This window comes from Gavia stellata, chromosome 4 (assembly GCF_030936135.1).
Source record: "Gavia stellata isolate bGavSte3 chromosome 4, bGavSte3.hap2, whole genome shotgun sequence".
Taxonomy (NCBI): Eukaryota; Metazoa; Chordata; class Aves; order Gaviiformes; family Gaviidae; genus Gavia; species Gavia stellata.
This window is the reverse complement of record NC_082597.1, coordinates 2,295,454-2,314,465: the sequence shown is the minus strand read 5'-3', so window position 1 is coordinate 2,314,465 and position 19,012 is coordinate 2,295,454. Positions and strand designations below refer to the sequence as shown.

The 19,012-nt window shown below is 47.9% G+C and overlaps 1 protein-coding gene across 1 annotated transcript in view; it reads left to right on the top strand.

Moving 5' to 3' along the window:
- Positions 1–19,012, top strand: part of LOC104257945 (collagen alpha-1(VII) chain-like) — a 103,272-nt gene that overhangs the window by 68,135 nt on the left and 16,125 nt on the right. Inside the window, exons 65-76 of the mRNA XM_059815998.1 lie at positions 677–748; positions 926–961; positions 1,265–1,324; positions 3,203–3,247; positions 4,591–4,626; positions 5,802–5,837; positions 8,307–8,363; positions 8,542–8,613; positions 10,018–10,089; positions 10,600–10,635; positions 17,316–17,396; positions 18,953–19,006. Coding sequence (XP_059671981.1) covers positions 677–748; positions 926–961; positions 1,265–1,324; positions 3,203–3,247; positions 4,591–4,626; positions 5,802–5,837; positions 8,307–8,363; positions 8,542–8,613; positions 10,018–10,089; positions 10,600–10,635; positions 17,316–17,396; positions 18,953–19,006 — 657 coding nt within the window. The remainder of the gene's footprint in view (positions 1–676; positions 749–925; positions 962–1,264; positions 1,325–3,202; positions 3,248–4,590; positions 4,627–5,801; positions 5,838–8,306; positions 8,364–8,541; positions 8,614–10,017; positions 10,090–10,599; positions 10,636–17,315; positions 17,397–18,952; positions 19,007–19,012) is intronic.

Sequence of the window (19,012 nt, the reverse complement as noted above, 5' to 3'; positions counted from 1 at the left end):
GTGCGGTGAGGGGACAGCATGTGTTGTGTTAGCCACATCAAGGTGAGAACAACGATGGCCCTACTGAGACTGTCTACTCTGGGTGTCCACTGTTGGTCAAGCCCCCACCTATCTAGGTCTCCAGACCCTGAGCCTATATGTAGTGAGTGAAAAGAAGCAGGAACAAAGCCTGGTTGCAAAAAGAGGGGTAACAGCATTTATTAGGCCAATTGATGTTTTTGGGATAAAAACAGGCCAAAAGATTTGGTACAGGGGGATGTCCTTCAAGTTCAAAAAAGAAAAAGCAGTGAAGCTCCAAGCAAGGTGTGGACCTGTTGTTCTTCTTTTCAATTTAGTGATGTGACGACTGGGAAGAAAAAGGATGCAATAGCACAGGGGATATTAGCAAGGGGTTTGGGGGTCATTAACCCCTGGGAACAGAGGGAGCAATGGGTGAGTCTCATTGTAGGGACATGGAGGCTTAGCTGGAGGTGGGGTGGGGGACAGCAATGTGCCTAAACTCAGGGTCTTGGTGTAGCCTCAACAACAAGAGGCCCACACGAGAAAGCTATTCCTGCTGCTTGCTGTCAGTGCAGGGAACGCCTGGGGTCACCAGCTGCTGCTTTCTGTCTGGATGAGGGAAAGCAGGACCTTTCCCATCAGGGTGTTCTCCTCCTTAAAGGATTTTGTTTTCAAGGGGGAGCGTGGGAAGAGAGGCCGGAATGGATTTGCTGGGCCCACAGGACCATCAGGATCCCCAGGAAAAGAGGTGACTTGTACATTGCCCCTGTGTCTTTTGAGAAGCAGAGGGATGGCTGGGGGAGAGGTTGAGGACCTGGTACCTGGGCTGGGTGTGCTTTCACCCTCTTGGAGCACTGGGACAGGAGAGTATTGAGGACTTGCAAAGCGAAGTCCTCCCTTCTATTTTGTTTTCCTTGCCCTACAGGGGATTCCCGGGACACCTGGACCCAAAGGCAACAAGGTCAGTGCCAACCTGCCAGGCAGGTCACAAATAGCTGAGATCCCGGAGTGTCAATGGGACAACCCACGGCCCTCCCCTGGCTCCTTATCCCTGACCCCATCCAGCCAATTCATCCCTCTTTTACCCTCATGCCCATCTTCCCCATGGTTGCTGGAGCATCCTCCAGAGAGAGCAGCAGAAAGTCAATGGAAGTGAGTCTCCTGACTCTTTCTGTGACTTTTAAATCATGGTCAAACTAATCAGCAATCATGTGATGTGGTGTTCTTGCTCCAAATGAGGTATCTGGGATTCTCTGATCTGCAGGGAGAAATCGGCATTGGAGCAGCTGGCCCAAGAGGTCCCCGCGGACTGCCTGGCCCCAGGGTAGGTCCCTCCATAAATGTTCCTGGCTTGACTTCTTGCAGCCTACCCTATTTTTGAGGCAGGTTTATACCATGACCTCCCACTCACCCATCTTAGAAGATGCCTAAAGGACTGATTTCAGAACCCTCCTTAATTTTTCACCAGCCAGACTTGGAGTGATGGACACTGCTAGGCCCAGCTGGAGCTGGCACTGACCAGAATCTGTCCACAGGTTGCAATTAGCATCCCCTCCATAATTAGACACCCTCAAGCATTACAGATCGCACTGGTCAACTGCATGGCCAAGTGAATCCTGCCCCGCTGACTGTGCTGGCTGTGCTTTCACTGGCTAGATGGGAGCATTGAAGGCAATATCTACACCCCTCCATCTGCGTGTTTCAAACCTAGCAGCTTGGTGAGGAAACACCTCCGTTTTGTATGCTTTGGGGATGCTGCCTGCAAGCTCGTTCCTTCAGAAATCTGCCTCCAGCTTTTTTATCCTTGTTCCTCTCTTCCCTCCTGTTGTCCTGGCAGAGGGAAACCAGCCCCCGACATCCTTGGGGCAGCCACGTTCACTTTCCCTCACGCTGCTGAGAAGTTTAGGTCTCCTTCTGTCAAACACCCCAGGGAGACCCTCTTGAGTCGTAATCAGAAGGCCGTGTTTCAATTTGCTGCTTCTGTGGCTGTTCCACAAATAAACTGATTTTATGCTGCAATCTATTTAGACAAACTTCCCATCTGCTAGCAGAACCGTTCAATGAGGCCCCTGAGACAAAACACTTAATGAGAATGTCAACAGCTGTGAAAGGTCTGGGGTAAACCTCGCTCAAGCTTCATTATCTGAAGGAAATGATGAAATAATGTTTCTGCTCTTCTGACTCCAGCATAAATCTGGAGTGAATCACAGAATCTCAAATTACATTGGCTTTATATGAGAGATCTGAATTTGGCCTCACAGGACGATGCCTAAGTCTAGGCATCTTAAAGACAGGTAAGTCTTGTAGGATCTACCAAGGGAGGTCATAAAAGGACTACATAGACCCACCACACAGCTATCCCTTGTAGCAAGGTTTACCAGGAGCCAAGAGCACACTTAAAGGGAGGCTCAGAACAAGGTCTGCAGCATCTGGAAACCACAGCTGGCCATGAAGGTAAGCCTCACATTGGTCTCCAAAGGCACAAGTTACTATTGAGCAGTTGACTGGTGGCCTCTTCCTTCTGAAAGTCAATGGTGTGAGTTCCAGGTGAATTCCTGGCTGCCTTATTTATTGTGGTGAGTCCTGCTGAAATCATGTTCAGTGATGAGTTAAGAATGTGCAGAAAAGCTACTGAGCCCTCTAATCAGGGGGGAGAAATCTCTCTGTCCCAGGAACATCTCAGACCTCTGTCTTTTTTTGCACATGCCTTTGTCAGATGTAAGTACATCTTGGGGAGGGACACACCAGGTCACCCAGCCTCAGATGGCTTCTTCTGAGCCAGTCCTACCAGGCCCTCTCTATACCAACAGAGAGGAAGAGACACCTTTTTGGAGTGATTTATATCATGCTAAATCAGGTGCAGATCATCTCACAAATGCCTGTTTCTCTCAGGGACGGAGGAGAAGCTGAAGCTTGAAGCTTCAATCTGACTGCAGATAACACTAAACACTGCAGTGTCTACCTGCAGTGACATGTGGATGATCTCAAGCCCTTTAGGCTCTTTGATCCAGATCCATAAGAGCATTAAGGCACTTAATCCTGATGGAGGTATAAGTGAAGAGGTTGGACAACTCCTTCGAGGATCTGGGCTTCTGCATGCTTAATTCCTGTTGTCCCCAGTGGGATGGTTTGCAGAGTTGGGACTGTGCATGTTGCATTTCTCTTTGCTGATGGCCATCACTACCCCTCTCCATCCTAACAGGGTGATGAGGGCATCGTGGGAGTCCGGGGACCCACTGGCACGATGGTGAGTGTTAAAATAGCACAGAGGGCTGATTTTACAGCACGGACAACAGTGGGCCCAGGGCTGGCAAAATCCCCATGAGCAATGAAGGAAATAACATGGGTTGATGCTTTCAGTAGGAAATAGAGACTTTGGGAACCTGAATTCCAATGTTGTGTTGGGATGAGTGAGTGTAAATCCTGTAGGCAGCTGTGAGACATAAGGTGTCATGCAGAGCACAATTGCTTTATGCTCTTGTCCATTTGGCTGACTCATCTACAGGCTGCTTTTGAAGTCCTCCTGAAATGTTGCTCCCTCTCTGTCCTTCTTTGTCAGGTCTGCTTGCCGGCATGAATTTCAGGGTCTCATTCTGTTGTAAATTCCCTTTTCACTGGTAGGGGACTGAGTCAGGGGAAACACAGATCACAGCCGGTATTTTGACAAGCACCTTTTTATTTATTAAGCTTGTATCTCACATGGAATTAATTCATTATTATGAGCAGGATGAGCCTTTATGAAGTTCCTCAGAAGGCCGAGGGTAACTGCAGTACCAGGTGTCACCTGGGATCTCATCCCTGAAGGGCTGATTCTCAGCAAGACTGGCCCTTACACCACGAGGGCTTGCAAGATGGTGTGTCCCTATGGTCAGAGCAGCAGCGCGGGGCACAGTGGGCTGGCAAAGCCCAGGTTTTGTGCCCTTTGGGAAATGTCTGTGTTCTGTCTCCTCCTCGTCCATCCTGTCCATGCCCACCCCTGTGATGAGCTGCCAGTTCTGCAGGTGGAAGGTACCATGTCTCTGCATCTACATGGAAGGTCACCGGTCCCCAGTTTTGCAAATGGGTTACACCTGGGGTGACCACCATGGCTTTTCAGCTCCCCAGGTGTGGTTCCCATCCTGGCTCTGTCTCCAGGGGCTCCAACCTGCCCTGGGGGACATCTGGGGATCCCCGTCACCCCCACCTGTGAGGAGCCCTCCAGGAGCAACCCTTCCCCTATGCTCTCTGCGAGGTGGGGGCTGCATCTTGTTCATGTTAAGGGTACAAAAATCACAGTACATGGCTTGCAAAATGGGGGACGTTGGCTAAATTTATACATCCACCAAGAGATGCTGACTTGTGCCCGAGACCCAGTGGTGGGCAGAAGCTTAAGGCTAAATTTTCTCTTTGCACCAGTGTGATTCACTTCTCCTCAAATATCTCTCGGGGGGAAGGAAAGGAGAGTAGAAGCTCCTGTGCCGGTCGCACCAGTAGCTTCTCCATGGTGGAGCCCATCCTTGGAGGCAGCTCTGCCTTCAGGTGAAGGCTGCTCTTTCCTAACACCTTCCCCCACTGGTATTTATCTTCACATCTTGTTTTATGTTCTTGCAGGGTCTAAAAGGCTTCCCGGGTGTGAAAGGCGAAAGAGTAAGCAACAGTCATTCTATCTACACAGTGCCTGTGGAGGAAAGCACCATCGTGGGGAGCCCTTCTCTGCAGCAGCCCACGCTGCTGATGCCCCTGTTAAAACAGTGGGGATAATCCCAGCATCTTCTGGGGGCAGACTGGGAGGGGACTCGATCAGTGCGTGGAAGTGTGAAGTGGCATTAGCAGACCCCTGTAATGGCTGGGCTGAGATGAGGGTGCATGCTGTCTTTATGCATGCCTAGTTCTTTTTGGAAGGGAATAAGGGAATTTGGACAGAAGGGGACCGTTGGTGTGCTCTGGTCGATCCCCAAATGTGTAGGGCTGGAGGAACAGGGCTGGGGAGCAGATGTCCTGCAGCATCAGCAGGACGACGACTGCCCACCAGGCAACACATACCCTTTCATTTGTGTCGGTGAGCAGGAGTCCCCTCAGTCTCCTTGTGCTCCATCCCACTTGCAGCCCTTAGAAAGTGTAGTATGGAGACGAGCAGATTTTGTCCCGAATGTCAGGGGTGTGCAATGGGTCATCAGGGGAGGGATGCACATGCAGCTCTGCCACTCAGAAGCAGTTCAAGTGCAGTTTTAAAGCCTGTCTCTACTCTCCACCTGGTCCTTGCAGCCTCCCCCTTCTCCTGCTGTCACCACATCAGCCTTGAGCACTGGAGAATGTTATGAGATGCCATCAGGAATGAGTCCTGCCCTTCAGCCTTATGTCCCATGCCCATTACAAAAAACTTCCAGGAGCAGCTAATATTTTGTACACTCTCAGTAAAGCATGCCAGATTTGGGAATGCCTGGGAATTTGGGAAAACCTGTACTATACAATATGCCTTCCCACCCTAAATGTAGTGTAGGCACATCCCTGCAGCATGGAGATGCTACATCCCATTGGGAGGTCGAAATCCAGCAGTAGCTCCGCATCGTGGATGTGCTGAGCATGGAGTCAGGCAAACCACTTCAGTCCTCTGGGTCTTTATGGTTTTTGTCAATGCAATAAATTCTAGTTGTACGCAATATCTTGTGGTAAGCTAATCATTTTGCAGAGTGCCCAGAGGAACTGACTTCCAGCTGTGATAGATCTTAGTGGCTTGGAGTGTGAATCAATGGACTGAATAACACAGAAAGAGTGAGTAAAAAGGGAATCACTCACTGTCTTTTTTTCTTTCCTGTGTTCAGGGTGATCGGGGACTTCTGGGACCCAAGGGAGAAAGAGTAAGGACATTCCAGACTGTGACTTTCTGGGGCAGATGGGGTAAAAGGTTTTCAGGATTTTATAGTTGCCAGTGAGCAGATGGACAGTTATTTAAATGAGTCAGTGATCTTACACGGTAGAGGAATAAATGGTAAAAAATATTATATGTGTTTTCAAATATCTGGGGTCTTGGTGATTTTATAGGATTCATATCATTACATGTGGGTGAGCGTAGCCCACCCAGCATGGAGCACTGAGCAAGGATCCCAGATGATGGGGTACAAATGCTTTTCATTGAAGAGGACTTCAATCCATGATGTTGTGTGCACTGCCGTCCATGTGCCTGGATCAAGATCCCATTGCCAATGAAATCTTCAGGATTTGAGGCTCAGGGCCTCATGTTCGCTTCTCTGTGTCCCTGCTCAGGCATCTGGCCACCCCCGGGGTGAAGAAGCTTTTCCTTTTGTCTAATATGAGTTTCCCTTGTTGCGACTTGTCCTTTCACTGTGTGCCTCCAAGAGCCTGGATCCATCATCTCTACATTGTACACCCATGTTGGTAGTGGAAGACAACACATAGATGCCCCTCTCCTTCTTGAGGGTCTCCACTGGGTTCGATCTACTTTGTTGATGCCATCCTTGCACTGGACACACTGCTCCGGGTTGAACTTGCATGATAGTTTTAATGGGATCCTACAAAACAACCACCAAAAAAGTCATTTTGGAAACTATTTGCTGGGGCACAAAAATGCCTCCTGTGAATTAAGGGAGGAAGAAAATTTCCACTGATTTTGGTAGAACCAGCTCACCCCGAAGCATACCGTAATCTCAAAAAGCCTGAGCTGGCTCATAGCAGGTAATGTGAAAATAACTCCCCGAGCACTTCTGGAAAATGCGCAGAAAATGCTGAACTTCTGCCCAGTATTTTGTTAACTTCCTTCCTGGCTGAAATGGCTTGTTAGAAAATGAGTTTTAGAAAACCTACATGACGATTCTGCCTTTGAGTCATGCAGTATTAAATGATTAAGGCCGATTTGTCTCTGAAGAAGCTACTTTGAAAGGGGACTCGCTCCAGAGACAAATCAATTCTTAATCTGCTTCATGAAGAGGCCCCAAAACACTTTCCAAACTGAAGGAATGTGTAATGCATTTTCCAAAGAATACCTTAATAAAATATAAGGTGGAGTGAGAGATAAAACAGGATGGGGGGGGGAATAATTGGCTTGGGTTTCTTCCACATGATTGCAGTTTAACTTTCTTTCTAACTCTCCGTTGAACAATACAGGAGTAACTGCTTGAATCCCAGGGCCTGTACTATGTATTGGATTAAACTACAGGAACTTTATTCTCCCTTTTGTCCCCAAAATTGATTGAGCCCCATCCTGTCTCTGTTAGAGACCCTCCAGAGCAGGGAAGCAGGAGGGTATATTAAGCCAGAATTTCATCAGGGTGCTATGGTGATGGTGATCGCTGGATAAACTGCAAAAGATTGTCAAAATTTGGGGAATATTGATTGATGCGTCATTGTTAAGACTCCAGCAGCAAGATACAGTCACCCTGAACAGGGATGTTTGCAACACTGAAACGCACTGGTGTCAAGGGAGTCCTTTTCAAATGGGCTACAGTTGCTCATTAGAAGGTGGCTTCAGCCCTCCTCCCTCAGAACTATGGACGGCATCACCACTTTGGAGACACAACCGTCGCTTTACCAAACAGAGCCATTTCTTGCATGGGAATAGCCTTGTCACAGGTTCTTCACTCTCTGAGGAGCAAAATGTCCCTCCTCAGCTGCTGAGCTGATAAATAGACTTGGCATGGATGTGTCCATGAGGTTACTGCATGCCTGTAGCTACCATCTCTCTCAGGATGACAGTTTGGGAGTCTGACCCTCCAAAAACTACCTCTGAGGGGTACCCTAAGTGCCACTCCCCTTCCTTAGCTCCAACTCTGTGTCCATAAAGCAGGACACCATGAGCAGACCAGTTCACCATCCAGCCTATAGCCAGCTCCCACACCTGGGAAGAGATGCAAACCTTGACATCCTGAGTCACATACAGTGACGAAGGAGCCAAGCCACCATGTCAGATATGAACCTGTCCCACCACTGACAGCCTCGGATCGGGAATTGAACCTCAGGGTCATGCCATGCACAGCTCCATTTCCAACCATGACATGTAGACTAGGGTAATGCCAGTGAGCCCCAACATGTTTTGGAGCAAGAGGTCACTGTTAAACCTCAGGACTTCTTGTAGTTTTCTGTGCATCATCCAGCTTTTAGTTAAGGACAGACTGACCTTAATAATTAATGTTGTGCTGTAGAGCAAAAGTGCCTTCCCCAGCATATGGACCACAGTTTGGGGAATGCTTACATTCGTTGCAGATGTGTGAATTACCATTTTGCCCATCATAGCAAGTGCGGTTCCATCCAGCGGGACCCATGAGTTCATGTATCACCGGGTGTCTACATCTCTCTGTGTCTCCTTTCTCTAGGGTGAGCCCATGACTATTTTTGGACCCCAGGGCTATAAAGGCAGTAAAGGAGATCCTGTAAGTTTGACTCTTACTAACTTTTTAAGCCATCCCTTCTCCACTGTTGGTGGCATCAGCACCCAGCACAGCTTGGGATAAGCGCTGAGAACCAGCACTTTAGTCCAGAGCCAGTGGCTGAGAGCTGGGTCCTTCCAGGAGAGAGGCACAGTCCACTAATTTCTGTCTTACCTTTCAGGGTGAACGGGGCCTTCCAGGTTTTGATGGTGACAAAGGCGAGAAGGGAGAGGATGGGCCTGTAGGAGAAAAGGTATGAACCTCACGATGCAGCTGAGAGACAGCAAAAGGTCGCTGGTTGTGTGAGGAAGGGACCGATATCTCTGTATCATCCTTTCCCATGTGCCTGCTGGAAAACACTGTGCAAGCACACACTCACCCAGCTCTTACCACAGAAAGGGAGAGGAGAATGCTGGGCTGGGGCTTGGGAACATGGTAAACTGGATGTGTATCATGTGTCAAGTCTGTAGTTTGGGCACCACGTCTGCAGTACAGGATCACTCTGGGAAAAGTGACCATTCAATTACTGCAGCACTGTAACAGTCCTGCATCTCCCTCTCCCTCCAAGAGCTGGCCATGCTGCTTCAAACCCTGCAGCTCTTGTGACATTTTGTTAAGGCTTGGCTCCTCTGTTCCTGTTCTTCACACAGGGCTGTCCCCTGGGTGGTGGCAGAGCGAGTCGCCTGCTCCTCCGTCTGCCTTTGCTCTTTGAGAGCACCCTGTGGAGGTCTCAGGTCTCAACCCATCACCACTTCACTGGGAGAATCATGTAACTCTCCCACTCTCAGACTGAGTCACAGATTAAATCTCTGTGTACTAATCATCCCTATTTTCATATTATGTTAATGCTTTTTGCTCCAGAAGTCTGACCCAGGACGGAGACTCTGCTGAATAAATATAAGTACCTACAACAGCAGCATCCCTATCTGAGCTAGACATCCAGCTCCTGTTATTTCCCATAGGGACCTGTATAACCAGCGTAGTTCAGGGTGGGAATTGCCTGACCCAGTGGGGGCACCTCCCTTGTGAAGGGGGTAGTCTTGGCCTTATCACAACAGATTGCACTGATTAGGTCCCCAGTGACTGTAAAGGAAACCCATGGAGAAGCTCCCATGAGTGGTACCTGTTTACCTCTTTGGGTTTTTTAAGTCAGTCAGATGAAAACCCATACATGATATCTGTCAGATTGCTTTCTAATAAAAAAAACAATATGTAAGCATCTCCTAAAGCAAGAACACTTCTTGGCTGAATACCTGAGTGACTTTGGACGGAGCCCCAGAGTAGTATCTCCACCACCAGTAAATCCAGCAGGGTCTTGTACTGGAGTGTTTGCAAGGAGGCAGCTCATCCGGAGGCTTTGAGACCCTTTTCTCCTTGTTTTCCTTCAATCCCCATCAATGGGCACCAACTCTCTTATGGAACATTTTGCTGAGGTTTCTGCTGAGCCGTTCTGCAGCTGGTGGCTTTCTTCCCAAGCACTGGCTGCCCTACAGACTGTTGGGCTCCCTGGGGCTGAAGTCTGCTATAGAAATGGTGCTTTTTGTCATCATCTTTGCCATCTCCATGGGTTCCTCTACTGGTGTCTCTTGGGGTGGGGGGGTCACTTCAAGAGCAGTAGGTACTTCAAGTGTGTTTGACAGGGATTTTAAAATTTTAGGGAGTCAAAGGTGAAGCTGGCTCCAAGGGAGTGATGGGGCTTTTCGGAACAAGAGGACCGGTGGGACAGAAGGTGAGTACAGTGAGCACCTATATTAAGGCATCCTCTGCAAGAACTGATGTGTAAATTCTCTTCACAGTTTTCTCACAGAATAGAATTCTGTGTCGCCTCTCCAAAATTGCTGGTTGAAATGTTATGGGGCTACCAGAGAGCAGAAGTAGCTGCACTTTTCCAGGAGACCCCTAAAGGTTTCTCCCATTTTGTAAAGCAGGAGGGTGTCTTGGTGTCTTTCCCGGGCTAAAACAGTCAATAATGACTCGCTGAAATGTCAATATTTAGGCATGAGGTGTGAAGTGCTGTCTAAGCTCCAGTTATAGTCAATGGAGATGTAGGGCTCCATTCAGTTGCCCAGCTGAGACGTTTGGGGTATCCTGCCTGCCCCCTCCAGCTGCTGCTGCAGAGGAGTCCCCAAAGGTCCCCTTGTCTCCTTTTCCACAGCTGTAGGTATCTCCTACAGCAATCCTCATTTCCAGATGAAATGCAACTCTTCCCCATGGTAACTCGTCACCACTTTCCTTGCAGGGGGAGCCAGGAGAACCAGGCTTGCCAGGCTCTGCCGTGAGTTGGAGCATGTTTCTCTACCTTTGAGAGTCTTGGGTGCGGAGCCGGGCTTGCACTGCTGGTCCTCTCCCCACAGCCATCTGTGTGGGTTGCGGGGTGGGATGAGGCAATGCTGGCTTGGTGCTGCTCCACAAAGCTCACTTTCAAAGAGGCTTTGCTGGAAAACCAGCCGTGGGCAGACGGGACCACAGCCAGAGGTATGTTTTAATAAGATGTTGCATTTTGCATTAAGGAGCACATGAAATATGCATTTATTTATTATTTTTTAATGCCTTTAGTGTTATTAGGGGGCATTGCCAGACATGAACAGATGATGTTTCATGTTCAAATGGCTTAAGAATTGTGACTATATGTTGTATACCCCATGAGAAATGTATATATCCCTAAGAGACTGGACTACAAGTGGCTATTCTCAGTGCTCAGTGGGTGCATGTTGCTGGCAAGAGGGAAGACAGTTATGCTGGAGGACCTGGATAATCTCTGAGTTCACCTTGTTTCCTGACAAATTGCAATTGGGGGGAAAAAAAAAAAAAAGAAAAGCAATTTTGGTTTGTAAAAGTGTTTATCCGCCTTTGAGCTTCACCATTTCACCTGGAAGAAACACCCAGTGAAAAAATAGTCTCCAAGGTTGTCCAAAGTGAAAAAAGTTCCTGCTGATTTCTTTTCATCTGGGAGAGGAAGGAATAGGAGGGGAGGGAGCACCAAAAGGTGACTAGGACTTTTTCTCAGGTCATGGAAATATGAGCATGTTCAATTGTTTTATTGGAATAAGAAACATCGGTATTTTCATAACCTATTCCCCAGTTATGCCTCTTTGTGTGTGAGTGGGCAATTCCCAGCAACTCTCTGTTGCTGTGAAGGCTCCGCAGCCTTTCAGCGCTGCCCGCTGATTAATGGTCCCGGCTGCGTAACTATTTACAAGCCCATAATCCGGACTGGTAATTGCTCACTGAGAAAAAGGCCCTCATTCAATTAAGTATTTCAACCCCTGCCTAATTGCAAACAACCTTCTGAGCACTTTGCATGTGCTGTAAGAGCTCAGCGTCTGGGATCACCGCACGTAGGCATTGAATCAAGTGCATTTTTGAAATTGCCTTGTATTGAGCACCTGAATCCATAGGTGACAACCGGTAGTAGTGCAGGAGCAGAGCGAAGACGTTTGTTGAGGCTGCTGAGTGCAAAGGAAGCAGAGCTGGACTCTGCCATCCTGGCCAGAAACCATCCAGTCATGGTTGGATGATGTGCTGTTTTCTACTGGTACCCACGGGGATCGGCACATAATACAGTTAATTACCAGAAAGTGGTATCTTGTCAATCAATATTTGAGAAAAGCTAAGTAATCTTTCTTTTGGAAGTATTTAGGGATTCTGCTGGTACAGGTTAATGGCATCTGTGCTGTGCTGGGAGCTAGACTGAGATAATAGAGCTTGGTTTTGTCCTTCATTAAATTTCTAAAATTGCAAAAGTCAGATCAGATCTGGGGCCTTGTTGGAAGAGCCGAGATATACGACATCCTGGATGAAATTCATCTGACCTCAGGTTAGATGTCTGCCGTGTTCACTTTCCACATCCAAGTGAGCCATGCTCAGACTTGTTTTATTGGCAGCCTCAGGGTACTCTTAGAGCATGATTCACATCATCTATTTCAGACACCTGTGTTAGGATGTAACATCCCGATGTGACTTGTTCTTCACAAACCCAGGTCTCACTTTATCTTCTAAGTGCTCACAGATACTTTGATTATTTTTTTCCCCAAGTTATTCTGCAGAGGTAGGCTAGGCTGTCTCATGTATTATTCCCCAAGTCCTCTTCTCTCCTTTTCTTGAAAACAGACACTACTTGGTCCAGTCTACCTGTACCCAATCTAACCTATGCAAAGTCTTAAAGGTAATGGCTAGCAGTTCTCATTTTCCTTCATCTCCCTCTAATTCCATCTTACATATCCACAAACTGCCACCAACTCATTGCAAAAATTTGCTAGTCCCTTTCTGTCCTGCTGAACTCACTCTGAGTAATTTAACCAGCGTGTAAAAAGTCTCATCCATTTACTCTTTTGATTTGGTGATCTGGATGAGTTCCCAACCAACTGACAGCATTTGTGTCTTCTCCCTGTAATCATTACCCAGAGAATTTAAATGGATCTAGCTGACTTTACAATTGGACCTCAAGGCAAATGAGTGCATTCTTGATATTCAAGACACCTCCTCCTCTTTTTCCTCTTTTCTAAAAGCACTGCGCTCTTTTACATTGACATTCCTGCTATGCTTGACCCTTTTATATTAATATTGCAGTCTGTGTTATGCCTATGAAGTTGTAATCCTGATCATGTATTAAGGCTTCCAGCTCCTCTTTATTTCCCACACTTTGTGCATTAATATACTGACAGATTAACCCATTATTCTCCCTAAAGCTCTATTATGAATACCCCTTTCTCCCTCTCTTGCCATTACTCCCTATTTTGGGTTTCCAGCGCCTACAATTAATTACCAGTGTGCCTTGGCCCTCTCCGTCCTGGTTTGCAGTCCTCCTCACTAGGTGTACAAGTTGGAGCTCCAAGATGTTCTTCACCTCCTCTTGTGAGCTTGGCTCTGTAGCTGGCCAGCAGCCCACGGATCCTTGCCCTATAACTGAGGAAGCCAGGGTCTGTGTGGTAACACCATCCTCATGGCCATGTGCTTATTCCCAGGATGTCCTGCTTCATCTTGCTTGGAGGGTGGGAGACCCACCAGATCCCTGGACCTTCTGCATTTGCTCTCAGAACCATTTCTGATGTGCTTCATTCTTCAATGCTTGCCAGAGCGCATCTGCCAAAGCCTGCATTGGAGCAGAGCCACCAGCATGTGAGTGAAAGGAAGGATGGGAGAAACCCAGGATTTTTTTGGTCCACGCTGATCATTGAGAGTGATGGAGTTCACAAGGCATGAAAGCAAAGCTGTACACCTGAAGATAAAGCAAGAAGTGAGAGCAAGTCAGGGGATTCTGGTTAACACTGGGACAATCAGATGCTAAATATGGCTGGTCCAGGAAGGCTAAAGGAAGGCTAAAGGACAATCTTTTGCCACCATTTCACAGCACAGTGCTACAGTCAAAACCAGACAGCCTTCTGCAGGGTCTGAACACTCAGTGATAATCAAGGCCCTATAACCCAGAGTATGGTAGGCGTGGGCATGGTTATAAGCAGGAATTTCATTTTACCATAGATATTAAGAGCATAAGAGCTCTTGATATATATAAGAGTAGTGGGTAGACAACTCAGAAGAGGTACTGACAGGAGAGCCCTACCTCCCTCCATTGGCTGCATGGGGACTTAGGTGAACCCCTATGGCATCCCAGTTCTCCTGCCCGGTGAGCAATGGGCCATTTCAAGCCAGAGGAGAGAAGAAGTGGTGTGTGGGGGTCTGCCCTGGGCTTGACAAGAGGTGCCCCTGGCCACTCAGAGCAGAAAAAGTCATCTCCTAAGAAGTTCTTGCCCTGGGAGGGTGTCTTGATGTGTCCTGAGCATTTCTGATGAGTCCAGGCTGGTCAAAGGGAAGTCAGTCAGCCAAATCTGGCCACAGGTGGAAATCTCTGCCCAGGATACCTTGGAGGCTTTGCAGCAGGGTATCAATCAGGCTGACCCATCTCCGAGATGTAGTGCCTGAGAACAAATGCTCATTACGTCTGTGAGGACCAGTGGCAGCTCCCACACCAAGAAAGGATTTTTTGGGGAGGATGCTCAGGACTGCAGCAAATAATTGTGCGCAGGACAGTTGTGCTGGTTTTGGCTAGACAAAAGACACAGCAGGGAAGGGATAAAGACACAGATGAAACTCTGAGCTTGAGACTCCCAGCTACTTCATATGCATCATCCCGTCAAATATTGAGCACTGAAGCCCAGGAGGTGGGAAACCTTTTAGCAGAGGTTGCAGCCTACACCGTGGTTTCGAAATGCATTAGACCTTTGCTGTGTGTCTTCAAACAAGATTGATCCTTTTGGGGCGTGCCGTTGCGGCAATGTTTCTGCTGATGGGTTTCACACTTCCCCAAGGTGACCGGGCTAATTCCCCAGCTCGTTCATCTGAGTGTAAACAATAAGACAGAAGACAAGGCATGCTCCTCCCTGGCTCCAGCCCAAAGCTTCACGGGAATTTGTGCCTGGAAGCAGAGATCCTCGGCTGCTCAAAGGCATCTTTGCGTCACAGCCAGCACTCAGGACTTATGACTAAGCCTCTGCGTTGCTGTGCCTTCGTGGTACCTGGTGTCTTTGCAGTTAAATGAAGCCTGTTCCATCAACACTTTAATAACAGAACGAAATAGCAAGAGCCATTTCCAGTACTCCACCAGTAATTGCTTTTAAAATGCCATTTTACTAGCTTTTATTGCCCAGCCTTTATTTGCCTGGCAAAACATGGAATGTAAATCCGAGGGAACAAATTTCCATTCAGCTTCTTTCCCTTGCCTAGTACTCAAACGTTTTCCTCTTCCGCTCTTTTTTTTTTTCCTCCTAATTTCATCTTTTTCTTTTCCTGGGTGCAGATGGCATTGAAAAGAATCACCGCTCTGACGTGCTTCCCCCCACCACCTGAAGCAGGGACAGACCTGCTGCCATGTCCAAGCCTTATTATAAACCTTCTAGTCCATATGACAATGTCCCTTCAGCCTATGACGGGTAGGAATCCACCTATGATGAGATAAGACCCTGGCCAAAACTGACCCAGGTAGGCATAGCTGAGACCCAGCTACCTTTCAGCCTACCACCACGTATTGTGAGCTTAACTCTTCCTAAAGCCATTTGAGCTCCTTTCAGGTCAAGAGCAGGCAAGAAGCATCTTATAATCTAAGACAGATGGAAGAGATGAGAGTTGGACACGGGCAGGTGGGGAAGCACAGAAGAACAAGGAAAGGTCTCTCCTTGACACAGGAGATGCTAGGGACAGTTAAGAGAAATATTAAAGCTAATTGGGAAATCTCAAACTAGTGTCAGGTTCCTTCAGGCTCAGGCAGTGCTCAGGAATAAGCTTTTTAGCCCATCCCCTTGAATACAGGTGTGTAAATCCCTGGCCAGATGGACCTGTACCCAGTTCAAAGCTATCTCAAAAATGCCAGGCACTTGAAGGTATCCTGGGCTTGTGAGATTTAACCATCAAACCAAAAGGTTTATTACCCTCCAAGCAAGCAATCTGTCCTAGCAAACAGAGAAACTCTAGTTAGCTGGGGGCTTTATGGTCCATTTACTGCCTCAGATGGAACTTTATATTGATCATGTCAATAGTAACTAGTAAATAAAGAGCTTGCACGAGATGTTTGTGCCGGATAGTGTAGGCAGTGCTCGAGGAACGTGGACTTTACCTGATCCAGACATGACCGACAGAGCCATGGAGGAGTGCCTGGTAACCTCTCAAATACTCCTCTTACTCTGAAATCTAAAGTATGTTGCGGCTTGGGGAGGGGTTTGAAGAAGCAACATGTTTCCCAGAGGAGGAGCTGAATTTTTATATCTGGGAATGAAAAGGTAAATGGGTCTGTCCTCGCAGTCTGACCCACTGTCAGGGCCAGCACGGTCCTACCTGTGTGTCTCCAGGATGCTTGCTTGTCACCGTGATCGTGTTTGACGTGTCCATTCATTACTGAGAGGAGGAGTAATTGGAGAGGTAATGAGTCTGCTTGGCGTACAAACCTGGTGGCTGATTTTTTCCTATTTTTTTTTAATAAATGTGTTTCCTTTCAACAACCTACTGTAAATAAATTCCAAGTAGAGAATGCCACTTGTTCATCTCCTGATCTGCTTAAACAGACAATTCATTCTCCTCTGAGTGAGCTGAGCCCTGTGCAATCAGTGTCTCAAGTGGGGATAAATCCAATTTCACCTCACACACAGGTTCTGAAAACTGCAGTCGAAATTGGCCAGAATGGATGAGTGGACTGTGGCAGCCTTGGGAAAAAAAAGTGGACATTTCCAGTAGCTTTTAGTTTACTACCGGAACAGTGGGAGACCCCCACGCAAATTGGGCCCGATGCTGGAGATGGATCTGATGTCCCACGCTGAGCTGAGCTGCAAAGTGGCTCCACAAGCCGAGAACCTCCGAAGTGTGGCAAAAAGATGTCTTCTTGGAGGAGCACCTCTGTCCAGCATTGCCCACGACTCTGGGCTGGATGAGGATCTTTGGGCTCTCAACTCCCCAGATGGGAGATCTCTGAACTGCAGCTGTGAGCAATCCCATGCCTGGATCCGCTCATTCACCAAATGAAATTTCACCACCCAGTGCTGCTTTCCTTGACTGACTGGGTCTGAAGCTGCAGACCCAGTGCCCAGGATTGTGCGCATCCCTCTAAGTCACTCGCAGCGTGATGCTGCCCGCTTAATACCCTTGCCCCTATTTTCAACCACAGCCATCACCACCTTAACGTTCTTGGCCCAGGACTACTCTTTAGCTGCAACGTGCCTCTATTTCCCTAAGTGTAATTATAAATAAATCAACTCACAGATTGCATTTGCTAGTGGCTTACAAGCCCATGAAGAATGGGTGCTAAATCCCAGCCTCAGGTCTTGGTGCTAGTATTAGGGTGGCTTCTGACCTCTGACTATGGGAACGCACAACCCGGGCTCTTACTATTGAGTTTCCATCCTGACAGGTGTCCTCAGCCATCCTCCCTGCAAGAGCTGACCCAGAAGTTAATTTTTCTTCTCTTTCTGGCAGGGTGCAGCAGGCCTCGATGGGAAGAACGGAAACAAGGGAGCCAAAGGCGACAGAGGTCTTCAGGGGCAGAAGGGGAAGCCGGTGAGTAGCAGGAAAGGGCGCGGTTTGTTTGGCAGGTAGAAAGATGCTCTGTGCCTTTCTCGACCCTGAGTTCATTTCTCCTCCCACACCCTACATGCCTCCTTACTGGAGTCAGGTTCTTGCTCAGGGTGAGCCTTTCCAACAGAGAGATTAAATCGCTCCCTAAATCTCCTGGAGAAGTCTCTAATGCACATCCTGGCCTGATTTTTGAGGAGGAGCCATTCTCTGGATGCCAGCAGAGAATCTGTCCATGTCTCTAGTGATAGACTTCTAAGTTTTCCCATGTTTTTCAGCATGAGGTTTCCTTTGTTACTTACCAAGGCCCAAATTTCAAGTTCCTTCCTGTACCAAGTCCAGTTCTCCTCGATTCTGACCTGCCTGGTGGAGACAGCAGGAAACAAAGCAATCATTTGCTAAAGCCCTTATGGACCTCGCTTTCCTTATCGCTCTCTACAATTACCTGAAAGGGGGTTGCAGAGAGGTGGGTGTTGGTCTCTTCTCCCAAGTGACAAGTGACAGAACAAGAGGAAATGGCCTCAAGTTGCGCCAGGGAGGGTTTAGGTTGGATATTAGGAAAAACTTCTTTACTGAGAGAGTGGTCAGGCATTGGAACAGGCTGCCCAGGGAGGTGGTGGAGTCACCATCACTGGAGATATTTAAGGAACGTGTGGACATGGCACTGCAGGACATGGTTTAATGGGCATAGTGGGGTTGGGTTGATGGTTGGACTTGATGATCTTACAGGTCTTTTCCAACCTTAGTGATTCGGTGATTCTGTGATTCCTGGGACGAGCTGGTTCTCTGTCACGACAGGATGCCTTCCTTGCCCCCAGATAAGTTCCTGCACATGGATGGGACTTTGGCCCCTTATTACTGAAAGCGCATCTCCAAAGTGATGCTTGATGGGAACGTGTCTTCACTTTACCTTCTGCAAACAAGCTGAAATCTGCTGGTGGTTTTTCTCTTTTGTTTTCCCATGAGAGAAAAAAAAACCCAGAAGATTTTGGGAGGAAGCAGGAAAGGAAGTCCTCACTGAAATTAATGAACACCCTCTAGGTCATTCAGGTAGTGCCTGAAGGATCCAGACTTTGAATGACAGACTCAATTTCCAGGGGCAGTGACCAACACAAGAGCTGAGGGGAGACCATCTAACATCTCCACAGTGCAGGTGCTCGTGATTGTTGCCACTCCATTAGCTCCCAAACCTCAGTAACATTCACTCCAACACACAGGTCCTCAAGGGTCATTTTCCAAGCATTGCTCAGAGGAAGCTACAGGCCCTGTGGCCACTCATCACAGCATTTTGTCCCACTTCGCTAGCAGCCCTGTCGCAGTCACCCATCTCCTGCAAGGTCGTTCCCTGTCCCGCGCCAGAGCTGGCTGCATTTCTAGCAGCAAGGTGACCATGATCTGCAAATTTTCAAGGAGCCATTCGTGGTTAAAAGCACAATATAAATGCAAGGTGATGCTATCACCTTGCTGCATTCTTAACCACCATGCTGTATTCTTAACCTTTCAGGCCGTGCATGATATGTTTGTCTATTTTTTTCATGTAGGGAGGGAAAGGTGATCCTGGGACCACTGGCGACATTGGGCAGAAAGGAACAAAGGTAGGA